Source organism: Lottia gigantea (assembly GCF_000327385.1).
Source record: "Lottia gigantea unplaced genomic scaffold LOTGIsca_4, whole genome shotgun sequence".
Classification (NCBI taxonomy): domain Eukaryota; kingdom Metazoa; phylum Mollusca; class Gastropoda; family Lottiidae; genus Lottia; species Lottia gigantea.
The window spans coordinates 2,897,639-2,919,744 of record NW_008709379.1 but is presented as its reverse complement, the minus strand read 5'-3'; the positions used below and the strand labels follow the sequence as shown (position 1 = coordinate 2,919,744).

The 22,106-nt window shown below is 31.6% G+C and overlaps 1 protein-coding gene across 1 annotated transcript; it reads left to right on the top strand.

Moving 5' to 3' along the window:
• Positions 1 to 5,233: 5,233 nt before the first annotated feature.
• Positions 5,234 to 16,509, top strand: LOTGIDRAFT_91696 (hypothetical protein; the record flags this gene model as incomplete). The annotated part of the gene is made up of 19 exons (XM_009059738.1): positions 5,234 to 5,306; positions 5,615 to 5,678; positions 6,770 to 6,915; positions 7,301 to 7,460; positions 7,841 to 7,986; positions 8,276 to 8,423; positions 8,764 to 8,896; positions 9,509 to 9,713; positions 10,886 to 11,075; positions 11,224 to 11,363; positions 11,746 to 11,823; positions 12,056 to 12,125; positions 12,245 to 12,390; positions 12,628 to 12,769; positions 13,884 to 14,048; positions 14,351 to 14,369; positions 14,690 to 14,864; positions 15,483 to 16,018; positions 16,408 to 16,509. Coding segments are annotated over 19 exons (2,838 nt in total), but the record flags the coding sequence as incomplete, so codon positions are not given.
• Between the last annotated feature and the right edge of the window lie 5,597 nt (positions 16,510 to 22,106).

Genomic DNA, 22,106 nt, shown 5'->3' with positions numbered 1-22,106 from the left:
TGCCATGGAATAGTAACAAGTCATTTGTGGACAATATAAGGGGGCCTCTTGTGCTACAAGCTTTGCACTGTAATCTAACAAGATCAGGTAATTGCTGACTGGTAACAAATTGGTCACAAGAAAATTTCTTGAAAATGAAGGACTTAAATCCGACATTTTAAGCAATTTGAAAAAGTATTCTACGTGCATATTTCTACCAAATAGTTTTTCATTTTTGCTGCCTTTATAACAGATTGTGATCTGGAATCTTGAACCATGAAGAGTTATAAACCTCAATTTTGTAGTGAATGTTTCACTATTGATGACAACACCGTCAATTAAAATCCAATTTATCACCAAAATCAACTTAAATCTAATAAATCAACTAAAAACTAATAAATCAAGAATCATATTAAATAAATCTGAACAAGTAGGACTACTTGTTATTTGGTAATTTAAAAGGCATGCCAGTCTCTTAATTAAATAGGACTGAGATAGTCTCTACATTGTTTAAATAATTTCAACTAACCATTAAAACCTGAAATACTAGTTACGTTTTGAACTATAACTGTGAGTTATTTGGTTACGTTTCTTAAAAACGCAATTAACGCAAAAACTGTAGTTTATATTAAGTGATGAACGTTCAAGTGCGTGATATTTTGGCGAGTTTGTTAGCTCCAGTTGTGAATGTCATTAATGGTTACTGACATGTGAAAAGTTGAACAAAGTTTTCTTGTCGTATTTGTTTACATGTAAAGTGAAAAGAAATGTAAAGGATTTGTTGACATTATGCCTGTTTGGAAACCTGATTGCTTTAGGGGATCCCTTTACGAGCCTTGTAAGTAGCACAAAAATTAACAGTTTTCAATTTCATTCATATGAATTTTATTTATAAAGAAAAAAATCCATTTATCTGAGAGACGTGCTCTTTGCAGATGAAAATTGGTATGATGTGATGCTGGATTGCCATTACTAACGACATGTTTAATTTTTTTGCCTTTGAATACTGTTCATTCACAATCAGTGAACATTTTGCAACAATGTATGTCAATACTTAATTCTTAATGTAAATATCAACTGCACATTGATACTAAATACAACAAAGTAATATTCATTATAGGACATCAGTAATGATAATCTTTTTCTATTAATGCAATTCAAATCAAAAGAGGTTTTGCTAACCTTTCTGTTTGTATCTCAAGAGGGTTTTAGCTCCCATTTTCATCATCCAGATTTCCAGTCCTACATCTGTGGTTCCTGTTATTCCAGGGAATTCGCTCAGATTATGAAGTCACCATAAATTACACTATATGGCTGGAATGGTATTCTGTAAACTTATTATTTCAAATTGGATCGATTTTTTATTTGTCATCTTATTTCACTAATTCCCTAGCTAAATTGTTTATTTGCGGTAGCCTACATTTTTTTATTACATCTATCTTATATCATAGAGATATGCATAATATACAATTACTATAATGAATATTTTCACTGTTAAAATAGTGCTCAATACATCAATTACATCAGTAACAAGTTCAGTTTTCAAGTTCAGTTTTGACATTTTTAATCCTCAAGTATACAACTACATCAAAATTTACAAATAGAAAAACACATAACAGAATTATACAACTAAAAGTTACTTATATATACATTTCATACAACTGCATACACAAATAGGCTATACAAACATATATCAGAATTATACAACTAAATATCAAAATGCACATATATACAATTACATACACAAATATACAACTAATATACAACCACGTACCAACAGGTAAAATACAAAATTAAAATTATAATCTGGATGTATTGTACATTTTTATATTGTGAATATCCTACTCCTGATTGACCAGATTGACCACAGAACTACTAGGCGTGAAATTTATCCAAATATGTAAAAAGGAGCAATTAAAATCATAGAGGTCACTCCAGATATTCACTCTGGAATACAAATTGGGTTTTTATCATGCGACTAAATTTTATTTCCTTACGCCCAAAGGGCAACTCTGTTAGCTGTTGTTCAAATAGTCATTGTCATCTTAGAAAGTAAAATGTTTATCTTTATTTAATGAAAAAATCAAGCTGTCTCAGAGCTTCATGAATATTCTGTATTCAGTTGAAGATGTAAAGAAAACCATGTCATGTGCATTGTCAGGACAATGGCGGTCGCAAGATCATTAATTTGCACAGCTGAATGGCTACACACAATTGATCCCTCATATCTACATCAAAGACATGCAAACAAAAACTAAATTACTTTCAAGAGGGAAAGCTTATATCATGGAAATAAAAGTTTGTCCTAGTTTTTCCCACTACCCACACAGTACTAAAATGTCATTTTATGAAACTTTATGCATAACATATTAACCAACTGATAGAGCTCAACTTTTTTCTATATCAATGTTCAGAATCAAAAGCCAATAGACAACAGATTTAAGGTAACTTATTAGAAGATTTTGTTCCTATATCAAGATTAAAACTGTCAGTATTTGTATAGAAATGGGAGTTAACTTTTTTTTAGGACACTGATACAGGGATATTCCAAATTTATTGCTAATATTTGATTTACATTTAAAAGTATGTGGGGAAGAATATGCTGGCTTATATTATTACGTAGATTCAATTTCAAAGTAAAAACTTCACATTTTAACAAAAATGCCAATTTCAGCAAGTTTTTAAAAGACAGATATTAATAGAGACCTGTCAAAGCATGGCAACTGAACATAAGACAATTGACATCTTGTAAACCGATACAGGGTCAAACTATTCCAAAAGAAACATACTTTATGTTGATAAGACAATAATCCCCATTCTTCTTCATGATAATAAACATCTGATAGAAGAATCTTGTTACTAGTAATTGTGTTATCGGAACATCTAATCAGTTGTTAATCAACATACCTAGTAAAACATACTTCTAATATGTCAGACTAGAATAATAGACAACTTGTTAAGTACTAAACTACTGTCATAACGGTACTAGTCTTCTTACCAATATGACATTAACTTTATCTGTAGTTAAAGGAAAAATTATACTAAATCGGAAAGAAGGTAAATTGTTTTTTTAACTTAATTTTGCTGATTACTTTTATGTGAATAAGAAAGCTGTTTCAAAATAGCATTGATAGTCTAAGAATGACTTTGTGTTGATCAAGGTATGTACAGAGGCACATATCATTTTGAAATTTGCTTTTACAGGGGGCAATTTTCACCTGAGTTTCTGTTCAAATTTCTTGTAGGAAAGTGTGTAAATTTATACATGAACACTTTCTTTTATCAACACAAAGTGATTCTAAATCTATGACTAGCATTACTATTAAATAATAATTGGTATAATTTATCTTACAGAGGAAAAAACTTATGTATATTAGTGTATGTAGAGGCAACTGTGTAGTGCATTATTAGATGATATTCTTAGCTACTGTTTGATGCAATTTGGGGTCATAGACTATTTTCTTGAAATCATCCAGATATGTTTTCAGAGTAGCCTAACATTATGAGCAAGTGAACCTTCCCATAGGGAAGCAGAATTCTATTGCAGTGTAATTTCAGGCATTTTTTTTCACTAATATGAGATGATTTCATTGTTAATGATCTTCACAAACGAGCTTCATTATCGTTTTACAGAAAAATTCACATTGGATATATTTAAATACTGTTAATACTGTTAATATTTTACATAATGATAGTATTTCAGTTATCATGTCCCCAGTAGTTGATTTGCCCTACATCAAAGATAATTTTTAACAAGAAATATGTATGCTAACTGAGTAACATGATATCTTAATGTAACATCCAGTGTTTTTAGTTTCTAACATAACATAGGTTAACGAATAGCTTCATGACAATTCAGTACATATATTTCTACAGTATATTTACTTCTGCAGATTCTACTGTCTGCTGCCAACTTTTAAAAGCATTGTAATGATATACAGAAATGTTCTTATAGCCCCAGATTTGAAAAGCACAATTTTTCAAATTTTCTTTTCTAGAATATAGTGAATTTCATTAAATTTTTATAATTTTAGATTTCTCTTAAAAAAATTGCAAAAATTAATATTCATGAGTTTATTGGATATTAATATATTTTATTTATTTCTTGAATATAGTTGTCCCAGTTCTCCTTCCAGATGTATACTCTTCTTGTCTCTTATCAAGTCTTCTACTTATTTTAGGCACAAGTGACTTCTCCCTCATGAACTAGCCAACTACCATGGTTGTTGCTTTCAGGGCTTTTTTTTTACCTGCATACTTTTAATTAACCTCCTTGGGTGTGAAAACAGTCTAAATATATCATACATTTTTGCTCAATTACAGGAGAACTAATCTGTGCAGTGAAATGGATAGCTGAAAATAAACTTTAATCAGTTATTAAAGCAATATTTAGACAACTGTATTCTTTTAAATTTTCAATGAAATAATATTAATAACAGAAGAAAAGTCAATATCTGTAATACTGTTCCACGTTATTAGATAGTTACCAATAATTGACAGTTGTCTATTTTTCTTTTTTGTATAAACAATATTTATTTACATAATATGATTAGGGAACGGGCTTTCGCCTATAGTACCCTCTCCTTAAAATACATTACATAAAAGTTGTCTATGTCACCCAGCCTTAGGATAAAAGAGGATAACCATTGATATTTAAACTTCAGGTACTGTAAACTGAAAGGATATTTATTCATGCTCTGCTTACTTGTACAAATTTGACATACATACAAAAAGAGTATCCAACTGAGACTAATTATTTTTTCTTTTGACAAAATTTGCATCTTATTCTTTTCTTATACTCAGCGTCTTGTCTGATCTCCGGCAGGCAATATGGGCAAGAAATTAACAGAGTTCTACAAACTGTGATCAACTAAATATTCATAAATGAGTACAATCTCTTACAGAAAAACAGAAAATGAAACATCAAGATCTACATTCTATTCAGATTGTACTTAAAAATATATCTCCTCTCATATTTCTGTTTTTTTCTGCTTACAGATCCAGTGAATTTAAACAGTGTTGGTACTGATAGCGGTATCAATGGCAGTCAAGAAATTGATGGTAAGTTCAAAAACTTTTCTTATCCAATAATTATAATTTGTTTATTGTTATTGCATAAGGGCTTTTAAGTTGTGCCTTACTGACAAGTCTAGAAGACATTTTTTATTAAGTAATGGTTAATATGAATTTATACAAGCATATCATTTGAATACTTTTGTATTCAGATTATATATAACAATAATTATTTTCTTTAGAAGAACGAAAAGGAGTATCATTTGTTGAATTACAAAAGAAAGAAGGATGTGGTTTAGGACTAACTGTATCAGGTAAGATTTTATTTATTAATAACTTGATAAATTAATTTTACTAAATAGAAACATAAAGTTTAAATCTCTTAACTTGAGGCTTGAGGTACATAACTGTTTCTCTAGAACAGCAAGTTTAATATAAAATAAGACTGCACAGATTTTGAAATAAAAACTAGTTTTAATAACGCTTTACAAGGTGGTTAATTTACTTATGATGTTCAAAAATATTTTCTGAATACTGTTTAAAATGCAAATGTTTCTGTCTCTGAATCTTTAAAAGCTAAATCTGTATCGTAAAACACCCAATTTCCACTGAAATGTTTCAGGAGGTACAGACAAAGGTTGTCTAGCTCAGATATCACATTTACGACCTGGTGGAATAGCTCATAGGTAAGTACCGATTTTGAACTATTCATGAAGAAGAGTTTTAGTCTGGTTTCGTCTGTGGCAGAGCTGTTGATATATATTTTTTTACCCAATCAGATTTTCAACAACCAATGAAATCTGATCTCATTTTAATTTAATGATGGTCTTTGATTCTATTCTCGTCTCATAGAAGTGGAAATCTTACATAAATCAAGTCATGTATAATAGGCATAAATAACTTGGAACAGACAATTGGATATATTAGGATCAATACATACTCAATACATAATGTTCATGAAAACTGCATTTAGCATTTAAAAGAAATTGTGTCCAAGTGTTATTAATTTGATTATAAGAATATAGACAGTAGTGTTAGATATTATCATTTCATCTATTGTTATTATATATACCCTAATGTTCTATCCAATTATCATTCATGGAATTATTGTACATATTTATTATGTAATTTTACTCTAGCCTAATATGATGACCTTTCAAACTCAACCCCTCCTATCTGTTAACTTTACTAATGCTCTTTAATGTCACATTCATATCTCTTTTTATGATAAATACATATTACTAGTTTAAATAGATATTATATTGGAAAGTTAAATAACTTGATCAGAATTCAGGATGAGTGAGATTACTCCTATTTCCTATCATATCCTTGACTGGTAATTGCACGATAGAGCTAACATGCAGCTCTAAAGAATTTGGACTTTTGACAAGATGTATAAACTTATTGGTTAACAATGTGAAACTTGAGCCATGAGTTGCAAAAGTAAGCAAATCTTGCTCTTGTGACTTGTAACATATTTGCAAGTATCTAGTATGTATTTTTTAAGTTTAATTCAATATTGACAGGGTAAACCTGACAGACTGACAGTATCTGAAAGTAACTATTTTTTCAATGACTTCTTCTCTACACTAGCAACTGGTGGAAGCAGAGAGAATCTGATAAATTGCTTGATTTTGTTAACCTCTCAGTTCTTGCCACTTTCTCAAGAAAAAAACTATATCTTTTTTACCTGAGCAATTGGAATCTGCGATCAACAAGTTGATTGCAGTTGCTTGTAATCAATATATTTCTCAAATACTTATTACTTTATTTATAGATCTGATTCATTAGCTGTTGGTGATATTATTATATCAGTTAATGGTATTCGTACAGCCAATCTGAAACATGATGAAATTATCAATCTATTGAAAAATGCAGAAGAAATGATAATATTAGAGATAGAATATGAACTGCCCGAAGCAGGTAACATCGAGGATACTTTCTTATGAAGTCTGAATTTTATTGATGCCCTTCGTTACCTTACTTGCTCCAAAAGTTGTACTTAATAAGTCCAAATTTTGCAAGTCTGCCTCCTAATTTCTTACCAAAATTTCATGTTTTCTAGCTTTTACATTCATTGATAACTTGAAATGAGCTCTTGCTACATTTGGTAGATTTTACAATCATCACTCATATGAAATGAGTTATTATTCTAGCAATAGCTCAAAAGCAATATCTGGATAAGAAAGATATTTTTTCCCCAGTCTGTTTGAAGTTTAGAAGTGTCCAGTCTTACATTCAACATTCAGCGCATTTTTTAACTATCAATTATTATCATGTCTCAAACATTTAGTTGATTTGATTTCAGCGTTAAGGGCTCATTCTGTCCATTGTAAATGTCAAGATGTGACGTTACCTAAAGAAGGTACAGGGTTTGGTTTTCTCTTACGAGGTGGAATGTTTATTGATACTATGAAAGCTCATCCTCTGATGGTAACCAATATACGACCTGGTGGACCAGCAGATAGGTTAGTAAATATGTATTGCTGATAATTTTGTGGATTTTAGATTAATTTATTCTTTGTGATTTCCCGATGAAGGGATAGGCTTGCCATTTTTTGACCAATTATACTTTAATATCAAAAACGTGAATTTTTTAGCTAATCCAATCAGTAATAGCGTTCACAGCTCACTGTCGAAATTTGACATCAAATGCATGTTTTTCCAGAAAAGTGTTTGAAAGTTAAAAAGACGAGTTGTCTTTTTATGAGACTCTGCCATATACAGAAAAGATATCTTTATAATGTGGATATGATATGGACAATTTATGACAAATATTGCCTAAAGTTTGGATATAGACTGTTTCACAAGTAAACTCTTGATATTTGTATAAACTTGTATATTATAGAGAAGGATCAATAAAAGAAGGAGATAGAATAATAGCTATGAATGGATATAGAGTAACACATCTTAGTTTGATGGAAACTATGACATTAATACACCAAGTAGAACAAGAGGCTACGTTCAGTGTGGAATATGATGTCTCATTCATGGGTACGGTTCACTTTCTTTTTATCAAGCAAAATGTCAGCTGTGTTTTGTTGATATTGCCCACTAAATGTATAACTGCCGTGGAAGGATAGACTTTTTAAAAATCTGTTCAATCTGCAAAATTATCTGGTGTCTTGAGTTTGAGCTATATCTTTATATATAGCACTCTATATTCTAAATATTTTCCCTAGAGAGAGTCCCTGTTTTGGTTCAGCTGTTCTATTTTAATGTATTATAATGGAAGTACCTGAATATTATGGTCACTAAGAATTTCCACTACATCCATTTTCAGAAGAAGTACAGAATGCTAATGGTCCTATACTAGTAGAAATAGATAAAATACCTGGTACAGCACTGGGTATAATGCTATCACAGAGTGCTTATCTTGGGAGACGGTGTGTCTGTGTGGATTGTGTTCATTCTATGAGTGTAGCTGATAGGTAAGTTATTAAATATAGAAAATATAAGAATAATGTCCATGGTCCAAGATAGTCTTTTCAAACCGTTTTAGATTTAGCCTCATGATCAGTTATTTTAGAATAATGGGGATTAAGTATGTGAGCTCCATTGCAAAGTGAAAATAGGTGTTCTAGAAGTGAAAACACAAGTTATCTCACTATTAAACTGCCCCAATAAGACTAGTGACATTGAATGATCCACCTGCAAATGAAAGGTTTATTTGGTTCAAAGATCATTTCCAATTCTTAATTTCCACTAGCCCTGAATTGTTTTGTATTTTCTTTTCTTGCCATGTCTAAATAATGCTCCTGCTTATTTCAGATGTGGTGCAATTCATGAAGGTGATCATATTTTATCAATAGATGGAGCTAGTGTAGAACATATGTCTGTTGCCGAGGCAACCCAGCTGTTGAAGTCAGGTAACCAGGAACAGATTCGACTGGAAATATTACCGGTGTCTCACTTACAACATCAAGCTCACAGAGAATTTATGTCAAAGAATGGTGAGAATTTCCTCTCAAAGCTCCTGGTACTTAAAAATCTTTTAAGCATACTCTTCTGCTAGTCTTGGTGTTTTCTTTTTTTAGTGATTTTGGAATTGGGATTAATTGTGAAAGTTATTTAGATAAATATTTGAATATTTTTGACTTATTTAAATCATTTTTTAAATGAAAGGAAGGAAAAGATATTCCAAAAAAATATTATAATCTAGGTTATGTGGAAAGGTATGCAGAGTTGACAAATCAGAGTGGTATTCGAGGTGGAAGATTAACCTCATGGAAACAAGACCAAGAGGCCAATACATGTTGCTAAGGAAACTTCCAAATTAACAATCAAACGTGAAGCAACACATCCTACTTTTAAATGTTTTCTTACGCTTATTTGGTTTAAAGTTCAGCTTTATAGTCTGTTGCTAAGGTTAATGGATTATATTTTGCTTTATCAAATATTGCATGGTAGCTTGCTGGTTATCTATTTTTATTTAAAAGTTTATTGGATTTGAACTTTGATGGGCATGCTTTCTTTAAAGTAGGGCATTGTGAGCAGGATTTTGTTTGAATTGAAGGTTTATGTGCACTATAATTTCATTCCAGTTCTATTGCCTGCACATTCTACTGCTACCTTGCCTTCTATATCTCCTTCCTCTTCCTCAACCACTGGTTTCGGTACTATGCCTACTGCTGGCTTTACACGCTCTGCTCTGAGTGTAGCTAATCAGTTTGGTACTATTAGTTCAAGGGGCTCTGGTAGAAGCAAGAGAAACTGGATTCGTCCTGTGGACAGAATACCTTCATCATGTTGTAAGTTTTTATTCATTTTTAAAAGATAATTTCCCTTATTGCACACTGCATGCTATTTTTTCATCTTATTCCAATATCAATACCTTCAACAACTATTTATATTGAATTTTTGTAAATTGGTTTCCATATCAATTATAATAGCTAAAACTGAATTGTTATTTATGTGTTTCAGTATTGCTGGCATATCCATATCTAAACTGATATAGTATTGCTGGCATATCCATATCTAAACTGAATTGTTATTAATGTGTTTCAGTATTGCTGGCATATCCATATCTAAACTGAATTGCTATTAATGTGTTTCGGTATTTCTGGCATATCGATATCTAAACTGAATTTCTATTATTGTGTTTCAGTATCTATAGCATCAGCAGCTATCTTAAACTGAATTGTTATTAATGTGTTTCGGTATTTCTGGCATATCGATATCTAAACTGAATTGCTATTATTGTGTTTCAGTATCTATAGCATCAGCAGCTATCTTAAACTGAATTGTTATTAATGTGTTTCAGTATCTATAGCATCAGCAGCTATCTTAAACTGAATTGTTATTTATGTGTTTCAGTATTGCTGGCATATCCATATCTAAACTGAATTGTTATTAATGTGTTTCGGTATTGCTGGCATACCCATACCTAAACTGAATTGTTATTATTGTGTTCCAGTATCTATAGCATCAGCAGCTATCTTAAACTGAATTGTTATTAATGTGTTTCAGTATCTATAGCATCAGCAGCTATCTTAAACTGAATTGTTATTAATATGTTTCGGTATTTCTGGCATATCCATATTTTTAACTGAATTGTTATTAATGTGTTTCAGTATCTATAGCATCAGCAGCTATCTTAAACTGAATTGTTATTATTGTGTTCCAGTATCTATAGCGTCAGCAGCTATCTTAACTGAATTGTTATTTATGTGTTTCAGTATTGCTGGCATATCCATATCTAAACTGAATTGTTATTAATGTGTTTCGGTATTTCTGGCATATCCATATCTAAACTGAATTGTTATTATTGTGTTCCAGTATCTATAGCATCAGCAGCTATCTTAAACTGAATTGTTATTATTGTGTTTCAGTATCTATAGCATCAGCAGCTATCTTAAACTGAATTGTTATTGTTGTGTTTCAGTATCTATAGCATCAGCAGCTACATGTCAGTCAGTATTATTGAATAATAATCAAGTCTGTCACCCAGAAACCACAGAAGTTATAGTTTTCTCTGATCATCGTGGTATAGGTCTGACATTAGATGGTGGTGTCTTTTCTACTACTATACTCACTGAACCACCAATAGTTGCTCAAATAGAACATAATAGTGCTGTAGAAAAGTATGTATTTATGACTTTTTACAAGACACTTGTACTTTTACATATTTTGTACCTATACCTTCTTTGCTTATGCTGAAGATTCACTCCAGTTTTTTGACAATATTACTACATTTCTTGACTGTCTATGGTTGTTTTTGTGTTGAAATAGGTGTGGTTTAATACAAGTTGGTGATAGAATATTATCTGTTAATGGTGTGGATATAGCAGATAAATCATTAGAAGAAGTCACTCTAATGTTACGTGACTCAAGACCAAGATGTGTGTTAGAAATAGAATTTGATGTTACAGGTAGTTTAAATTGTTTTGACTGTCTAATTTTAAACATGTATATGAGTAAATACATTCATTTGTTCTCACTGATAAATTTATTTTATAGAATTAATTGGAGATTTCAGGTCGAGTCAAATAATCAAATCAGAAGTGTCCCAGTCAAAATGAGTGATGCACTCATGTCCAGAAATTGATAAACTACTAGCAACTGTGAACAACTGTTTGGTTGCTGGATTTGACTACTCAGTTCAATAACAACATCCAATGTTTTCGAGAAGCAGAACACAAGCAACTGGTTGTAACTGTAAATTTTTGTCTTCGGTGTACTTACTGTATGTCAACTTAACCCTGAAATTTATTCTTCTAGATTAAAAACGTGTTTTTTAATTATTAATTTCAGAATCAGTAACTATGAGTTCTGGTACCTACTGTGTTAGATTACCAAAACCTACCGGTGGACTTGGTTTTACTATAAATGGTAAGTAACAATATACATTTATTCCTTCTTGACATATATGGACATGATAATGTCACTAAGACAGTCTTTAGAGAGTTCTTAGTCCAGAGTGGTAAAAAATTCTTGATTGAAACTTTTGCCACATTGTCCCTTCAACATGTCCTAAATTATTGTGTATTTCTACCCTGTTTAACTATGGCCAGATTATTTAATATCCAGTATATTCATTCCCTTTTTTATTTTTGTATTTTAGCTCCTTTGAGAAGAAATTCGGGAGATCCATTAGTAATAACTAATGTAAGAAAAGGCAGTGTTGCATACAGGTGGGTTAACTTCATTCTAGATGTGAATGATGTGACTTTAATCCATTCTTCCATGGATAATGTGTTGTTATTATTGCTAGGTTTTAGCATGTTTGATTTCAGAATCTGTTTTATTATAGGTGTGGTTCTATTCAGCCCGGTGATCATCTGTTAGCTATCAATGATATTAAAACTATCAACTGTACTGTAGAAGACGCTGCACATTTACTACAAACAGCTGATGATATTATAAAGTTAAAAATCAAACGAGAAGACCCATATACTGGTAAATATTCTTATTTATATGCCAACACTTCTTATGCCGAAAGTGAATGCAAAAAGAAACTACATTACAGATTATATCTGGGAATCATTGATCATATTAACTGAACTTGTTTCAATTGATCTCATGATGATGATGATATTTTTCATTTCTATACTTTAGTTCATTTCATTATGTAGTTCATTTCCTTTCATGGTTCATTTTATTTTGTGGTTAATTTCATTTCATTTGTATTTCCAGTTGAATGTAGTTCAGATAGTGTGACATATACAGTAGAATTACAGAGATTTGGTGGACCATTAGGTATAACTATATCTGGTACAGAAGACCCAATGGATAATATCTTTATCTCAGATTTAATACTGGGTGGTTTAGCTGAAAGGTTAGTATTATTCTTTAAATTAGTTTTTATACGCCCACACGTAAGTAGGGGCGTATATTGTGGTTGCCCCTGTCGGTCCGTCCGTATGTTCACATTTACCTCGTGCTCACTCTACAAGCTACAATTCTCTATAGATTCTTTTTATCTTTTGTATTTGTGTCAATATCATTATGAAGATGTTCACTATTGAATTTGCTGATGATTCAATGATTTTCTTTAGAGATATCGCATAAAATTCTGATATCATGTTCGTTTTTTTTTCTCACTTTTTTGACTCGTGCTCACTCTACAGGCTACAATTCTCTATGGATTCTTTTTATCTTTTGTATTTGTGTCAATATCATTATGAAGATGTTCACTATTGAATTTGCTGATGATTCAATGATTTTCTTTAGAGATATCGCATAAAATTCTGATATCATGTTCGTTTTTTTTTCTCACTTTTTTGACTCGTGCTCACTCTACAGGCTACAATTCTCTATGGATTCTTTTTATCTTTTGTATTTGTGTCAATATCATTATGAAGATGTGCACTATTGAATTTGGTGAGGATCCGATCGATTTTCTTTAGAGATATCGCATAAAACTCTGATATCGTGTTTTTTCACTTTTTTGGCTAGTGCTCACTCTACAGGCTATGATATAGAGTTTGTTTTACAGTTCACATTTAGCTCTTTATCAAGCTACTGGTGGGCGTATACGCTTGCGAGACTTGCCGCAAGCCTATGTTTACATGTTTGACTGAGATAAGGATAATTTACTTAATTTTGCAATGTGCTTTGTGATTTTGTAAATGGAGCTTTTATTAAGGCTTAGGCTGATTAAAACAGTGTGTCAGTCATATTTTTTTATTTTTGTCATTCTTTTATTGAAATCTTGCACATGCATACTTTAAGTCAATATGAAACTCTATGTTACTTTGCCACACATCGGACAGTGATGTATGTTTGATTAGGATGACATTGGAAAACTGACTAGTCAATCATATGATAAATTGTGGCTGTGCATGAGCAAATGTCACCCCACATTTTGAAATCAGAACTGTTATGCATACTATGTACTTTCTGGCTTTTGATAGTCCAAAACAGTTGAATGTTTATTTCTAATCTGTTAGGACTGGAGCTATAAGAGTAGGAGACAATCTACTAGCTATCAATGGCAGATCAACTAAATATAAACGCTTATCAGAGGCTATTCAGATGTTACAGAATGCAGGAGAAGTGGTCACTTTGAAAATTTCAAGAAAGGTTTCAGATAGTAAGGGTAATGGTAAGTTTTTGTTGTTTTAAACATTTCTGATTCAACTGTCATATGAAAAGGATTTTCTCTTCTTCAATAAAAAATTGCCAAATGAAAAACAAGGTTTTTCATCAAAACAAGTTTTTCATCAAAACAAAGTCAGTTAACAAGCAAGAGAACATCCACTGGTGGATAGCATAATTATGAATGAACTTCACATGCAGGTTTGGATTCTTTATCATAAATACATAATAACATTTAGAATTTCTACCCATATGTTTGGCTAGTCCCCTATTTTCCTTCTGGTCTATTTGGAATAACTGAACAAGAAATTCTTAAAAGACTTCCTGGTAGTGACAAAGTGCAAAGAACCAGATAATTAGAATTTACTCTCAGGTGGTAAAGCCAATATTAAAATAATTATGTCAAGGAGAGGCTCTGTCCTAGATTCATAATACATTTAGTACTGTAATGTACACATAATTACTATTCTCTTGCAGGAAATCAAGGGAAAACTCAAATTGAACAGGTAAAGTTAGTTCCCTTTTAAACATTTATCTTTTCAAGTGAAATACTTGTATTTATTTTGCTCAACTATACGACCATTTATTTTCTCTTTTGAATGGAAACTTATTGTTTTCATGTTAATTATTTGTTTTTAAACTGAATGTTTGTTTTCAGAATAATAATAATTCTAATCAGAGTGAAATTGGTAAACCACTAACACAGAGTACAGGATTGGACAGTGCTCTGGAGTCATGGGATAGTTCTGGACCAGAAATGGGCAGTGTTCATCACAACCAATCCAAATTATCTTCTTCTAGACCTAAAGTTCCAGAGAAAAGACGCAAATCAGGTATAATACCTTTTTCAATAGATTAATTTCAGGGGGCAAATCAAGGTAATACAGGGCCAAGGTTATTTCTCTCGTGGTAATCGAGGATCAAAGTCACTTTTTTTATTTTTATAGAGGGTCAAGGTCGCTTTTCTTATATTAATAGAGGGTCAAGGTCGCTTTTCTTATATTTAATCTAGGGTTAAGGTCGCTTTTCTTATATTTAATCTAGGGTCAAGGTCGCTTTTCTTATATTAATAGAGGGTCAAGGTCTCTTCATGGTAATTGAGGGTCATGGTTGCTTCTATGGTGATCAAGGGTCAAGGTTGCTTCTCTTATAGTAATTAAGTGTCTAGGTGGACAATTTATGTAAATATTTCAGTGATTTTGACCTATCATGACCTACTATGAGTAACTTTTACCTGATATGTAAAATAGGAGCAAAGTTTTTGGGTCCTGCTTTGCCATTTAGTTTTAGATTTAAGGAAATGAGAATGGACTTGAAAGTGCTGGCTGTCCCTTCAGGCAGATTAAAACTTACGGCACTGTTAATATTCTTAGGGATAACATGTAATTTTTTTTTAGATTACGTTCGGCCATTTTCTGGTGAGTCAAGTAATGATGCTGAAGGAAGTGGAGAGGGTTTAGCTGATTTACAGATGTCAGACGGCGAATGGGACAACCACTCAGCTAGTAACCATAGTTACTCCAGTAGCAACCCAGAAGATGATTGGGTTGGCACTTTTGAAGATTTCATGCATGGAACAGGATCAGAGATGCTGAAGCAGATTGGCTTAAGTTTGAGGGACCGTAGCACTAGTAGCTTGGACCGTAGGTCGAGAGCATCTGAACCTAATGATCGTTATGTGAGATCCAAGAGTACAGGCAGATTTGGAAGAAGTGCTATTTCTCATGATTCTCTCAGTATTCATACTCAAATGTCTCAAGCCAACAATTCTAAAACTGGTAATAAATCAACCAGTGAACATGTACAAACTATATTTACCCCAACACCTATTCAGTTACACCGAGTTAAGGTGGTGAAGAAGGCCAGTGAGGAATATGGGTTTGGGTTATCAGATGGCATGTATGAGAAAGGTGTTTTTATCAGTGGTATTAAACCAGCTAGTCCTGCCTCTAAGGCTGGTTTGAGAGCTTATGACCGAATTTTGCAGGTATGTAATAGTTTCTATGCCTCAAGAAATTTACTAGATTTTCTTTTCTTAATGTTTATTTGTATATGTCTCTAGGTAGTATACTTTACCATTATTAATGTGTTTTGTTTAAGCTTGCTTGTGAAGTCTCTTAATGTCTCAGTTCTCGGAAGAATTTCACACAAGAATGTGGCATTATTTTTTATTAATCATATAAAACTCCCATTAAAATTCAATTTCAATTTTTCAATCCTAAAAAAAAAATCATTACTTGAGTTATGATCTGTGCTATGTTGACTGGAAATAGTATTTGGTCAGAATATTAAAGGACAAAGGCAAATATGTAAGCGTTTTCATCGGTAGCTTATTCTACTCCAACACAATTAATTTAAATCTATCCTGTATTTTAGGTAAATCGTATAAAAACTAAAGATTACAGTTGTCGTCACACTTTACCTCTGATTGCTGAATCTGGTAACAAACTTCATCTTGTAGTATGTCGAAATCCATTGTTACGAAACCGTCCAACTGGCTTACAAGACAGCTCTCTAATTGTGAAGGAAGATAGACTCTATGTGAATGCTTATGATTCAACCTTTAACAGTGACACATCAAATAAAACAGTTTAATTTGTATATAGAATTAACAGCAATATGTATAGTGTAGTTTATGTGTATTGCATGTAGCTACTATTACTGGTTCTTAATCTTGCAGTTTCATTCAGAATATCTGAAGTTATATTTCACAAAAACTTTAAAATTGCCTTCCTTAACCAGCTGATCAAGGGTTGGTTGAGATTTCGGGAGATTTGCACAATTTTTTGTTTTTTGAAGTATGTATGAAAATTACAAAAGGAATGGATTTTATGAACGAATCTTTTAGGTTTCTGTTTTTGAGCTGTTATGATGAGATATATTTCAAAATTACCAAAGCTACAAAAATGAATAGAAAATCAGAACTTCATGGCTTTGTTTGAAGTCTATATAAAATCGCTCGGAATACCCAAATCTTTGCATATTCAATCACAAGATTAGGGCATAAAAATTTGAATTTTTCAGAAATTACCTCTATTTATCATGAGAAGCATGTTTATAGTTATCTTTAAAAATCTTTACCTCATTTTGTCCCGTTTCCCTTTTATTTTATTAGATCAATTATGGATATTGTCTAGAATATCAGGGTAAAACTTTTGTTTGTGTACCAAATGAGGTTAGTGATCTTTTGACTTTGATTTGCATTTCTTTTTAGGTCTAAGCATAAAGTTCTGCAATGTAACTGATACAAGTATTTAGTTATAGAATATTTTTGTTTGGCCTCAATAGCTCAATGTTGTGTTCCGTTCGAAATCATTTAAAGGGCAAGGCAACTTGTTGTTTTTTCGAAAACATTTGATGGGCAAAGCAAGGCAATTTGTTTTGTTCAGATTCATTTCATGTGCTAGGCAACTTATTTTGTTAAGAATCATTTGAAAGGCTATCCTGGCTGTTATTTATTATGAGATTACTAATTTAGATGAGATTATAACTTGACAAAATGTCTTTCATCATCAATTGTTACCTTTAGCCTTTAGAAATTTTTTATAGCAATTGGTTTATAGTTATGCTTTGCAGTTTCATATGTTCATAAATATCATTTACTTGTACAGTTGTCAGAATGTTCCATTTATCAGCTGCCCAGAGCACTTTATGAATGAATACCTTATGTTTGTCTACAATCAAATAAAAATGAACTGTTATAGTGGGGATAAGTAACAAATTATATTATTTTTGCAACAAATTTTTCAAACCTTTTGTTAAAGTTTAAGATATCTAATTGAAGGAAATATCCATTTAATTGCATACAAACCTAATGCAAGAATTAGTCTCCAGCTGATGAATTGAATGATAAGAGAACTGTATGGGTAAAGATAATCATACTCATGTATTATCATATATTATTGGGTTTTTTTCTATCACTGCTGAAATGTCTTAGAGACTCTAAAGTTATAGTTATCATCTGTTATCACTAGATCTCTCTACCTCATTCCTGTTTTCTGGGCAACTTTATTTCTTTTTCCTCTTTTTAACCCTTTGATTGAACACTGAGAGAACACAAAGATCTCCAATGTCTAAAATCCCATATAAATATACACTTGCAGCCTCATATAAGTGAGTTATATATATCTGAACAGCCTGTAATGTCACTTGGAGTTCAGGTTATATGACGTTTTATTTCATTTAAACACACACTTTTAAAATCATCATATTATGATGTAATGGCATCAAAATGTTAATAATACTGTAAAACCGTATTATATATTTAAACCTATATTAAGGTGAATAATTTGTTTTTCACATGTTTAAATGTATTTTTGTCCTCTATTGAGATGTACATTATTTTGTGATTGTTTCTAATCCCAAATAATGTCCCAATAATCACACGATAGATTCAAACCTTTGTTGGTAAATAGGACCGACTTTCATTTCTGGTCTGATCCGTTGACAAGAGTTAAAGAAATCTTCTCTACTTTCGTTCAATATAGTATGGTGACTATTATGTACATTTAGAATGACTCTTCCTGTTTAAGAGAGTCCACAGTGTATCTCGCTGATATTAGACAGATGGAATAGCATAATCAGTAAATAACAGAACTAGCTATGTGAACTCTCGGAAATAGGTGCAGAGTAGTATATAGAAATATGTATTCTACTTCTTACCCATATTTTTTGATTTTTCATTGATCAAGAGAAGATTTCAACTATTCTTTGTTTAAAACCCGTGGGGCCTGTTTCACAATTTGTTAATCAAGATTTAAAGAAATAGAGTAATCTGATTGGTTTATAAAGCTTGATTGACCAATCATATAACAAGATGACTAAAATAATCCCTTGCTAAGTGTTTGTAGAACAGACTCGAGGTTCCCAAACTAGGGTAAACCACAGTTGCCCACAGAGAAGTATCCAAAGAATTGGGGGGCACCTCAAAAAATTATGCCTGCAAGTAGTCCAAATGGATGGGAACCAAGAAGTTGAAATAATATTACAAAAGGAAGTACTTCAAGGTTGATTTAGTTTGGCACCAACACCAACTCTTTGTTATAAATTTGTTTCAAAAATGTTTTCAATTGAGAGGAGTTGCATTTAAAAAAGAACACATCTTTTCTTTCAATATCATTATTTATTGTTAATCATGGCAACCTTGGTGCTTTATATTTGTATCATTTTAAAGATTTCTTTATGTTTTATAGAGTTTATATTAGCCTCTATCATCCAGTCCCTCTTTGTCTATTTTTTGTGTAACTAGTCAGGAGAAGTCTACATGTCAGAGACTAAGTTTGTGTAAGAAAATGCACTTTTCATTTGTTCATATTATCCCAATATGAAAGTTCATCTGCTTTGATGAAATTTTCTCTAATTGCTCATTGGAGCAAGCTAATATAAATGGTCTATCACTGAAATAGTTTTTGAATAAATACTGTATAATTATGACTAAAGTGCTCACACTTTCTTACTATCAATTGAATCTGGAAAATCTTAATTCAACTAGTTTCGTGGTAGATAATTTTTGAACATTGGCAGCTATGTGGGCAAATACTTTAAGTTAAATGCTATTGGAATTGAAAGGTTGATCCATTCATAGAAATACATGTAACCACAAGAAAGTGTTCATTTTGGCCGGATTGGTTAAATATGTAATAAAAACTTAAAGGGATTAGTTGACTTAAAATTTTTTTTACCCTCTGATATAGTTCAAATTTATCTATCCTCTAACATAGAGGAAATATTTAAAAGGGATATTCCCTTTTTTTGTAAAAAGTTTTCATGATCAAAAATGTCAAAAATAATACCTGAAGATATTTTTAAAGTATGCTATTTTTATCTATGTATCTTCTTGATCAAACTTAATTTGTTTTAAAAGGTGGATTAAAAACGGAGAGTACTAATTGTTAATTACACAGTTTGACCTAGTTTTTGGTGTTCGGCTGGATATTATTAGTTGAAACCTTCAGAATACTATTACTCTACATACTATTACTCTACAATTTAGCGTTTATTTTATTTTACTTGTAAAGAAGTTTTCTAACAGCTTCCAAAAAGCATAATGAACTTAAAAACATAATGTTTTTAAATATTAATAAATATTTTTGGGCGTTTAAGAATTAACTCCTGGATTCTTTTAGTTTAAATTTTCAGATATGTTAAAGGGCACATTTCTCCAGATTTTGGTGTATAGTTTTCACAAATTAGAACAAAAATTTTTTTCAAAATACAAAAAAAAGGGGAATATCCATTTAAAGCTGTCTGCTGTTCAATCGATTCTGTTGAATTTTAGACCCCTACCAGCAGTAAAAGTAAATATATAAACCACTAAACCCCTTTAAAGAACACTAGATGTACTGTTATGTAATACATGTTGAATATTTTATTTATTAGTGCTCATAATGGAATAACAACTTAGATTATTCTAAATAATCCCTTTATAGTCAATATATTGACATTAAATTGTAGATAGATGTATATTTTATATTATTTTTAGATTTCTTTGTATTTAGGGATAAGAATCTCTGTTATATGATAATTTATTTGTAGATAAAATAGTCTTTATTTATTTTGTCTTTTGTTATTTACAACCCAAATATCAAATACATTTTCACCATTTTCATATGGTCGTATATTGTTGTCTCCCCTGTCGTCCGTCCGCCGACAATAGGCTTGTGGATAAAATTTGTTTGTGAACACAATAGAGACTACGGTATTTATCTGATTTTAATGAACTTTGGTGAGGTCACAATTCTCTGGTATCCTCTTGTTCAAAGAAAGGAAAGCTGCTTAACAGGATGGAGTAATTACAGGTCAAAACAACCACCCAAAACTATGAAATTTGACACATTCCAAGTTTCAATAAGCTATATATCTTATAACATAACACTTATTTTAATTCTCGGAAAATTACTCAGGTATCCATTGAAGTACTTGTAGATACACAAGGGAAATATATACCCAATTTTGGGGAACTAGGCTTCTATTGCTGAGATCTGTTGTGGCATATATACATGTGGTCCGAAACCTGCCTACTCTAGAAACATCTGATATCGACATAATCTATATTTTTTTTTTTAAATGTCGAAATCAGATTAAACTTACAACTTCCATTGATTTCAGGGCCGGAACGTTGACTGGTGATAGTTGTAAACAAACGTCTCCAATTGATGTCTCTTGCAGATGTGACGGTATCGTGAACTTTAATTTAAATCCAAATTAACGAGGAAGAATACAAATTAAGATGTTGATGTAACAATATAAACTGTTGAACTGTGTGTATAGTAAGAGTAGTATATCGTTCCGATATTCAATGTGATCTAGGTCAAGTTGGAATTTGACAATTTTATGATAAACGATTTTTGAGTTATTGCCCTTGACTTAATAAAATCGTGTCAAAATTTGTTTTTGAACACAAAAGAAACTTACAATACAGATTTTAATGAAATTTAGTGTGATCATTTACATTTGTAACACAATTATGTTAAATTTGGCTTGTGAATACGATACAGGTGGCAGGTTAAAGCCGGAAATTTGGGAAACTGTGTGTGTAAATCAACAATACTTTAGACAAGTTCGATTTTTGACACAGATTGGCGACCGACCTTGATATACTAAAAATTCTTGCTAGGCAAGAAGGCTTGTTCCTAAAGATATAAATGTTGGCAATATTGGACCCATAATTATATGAATGATTTACCCGTAAAATCCCGCATCAGTTTTGACGGCGTATGGTCTCTCAGGCCCCTGTCTCCTCATCCCCTACTCGTTAGTTGTCACTCGCCGGCAACATACATAAAATCTTCTCCAGACTTTGCATGTTTTACAAGAAAAATTAATTTGCCATTTTGCCAAACTGTGAACTTAAGATATATCTCCATGACAATCATTAAGATCTTTAATTAGATCAACTGGGTATGATAAGGTCCTCTCTGATCTCTGTGTTAAATTTTGCTCACGAAATAAAGAATTTAGTTTAAATAAGAGGAAATAAATGGAATTCGTTGAGTCTGGGCTATCGTTCGTTGATAAGTAAATAGGATAAAGTAATTGTTATTAGTGGAACTATCTTTAAGGTAATCCTTTATCGA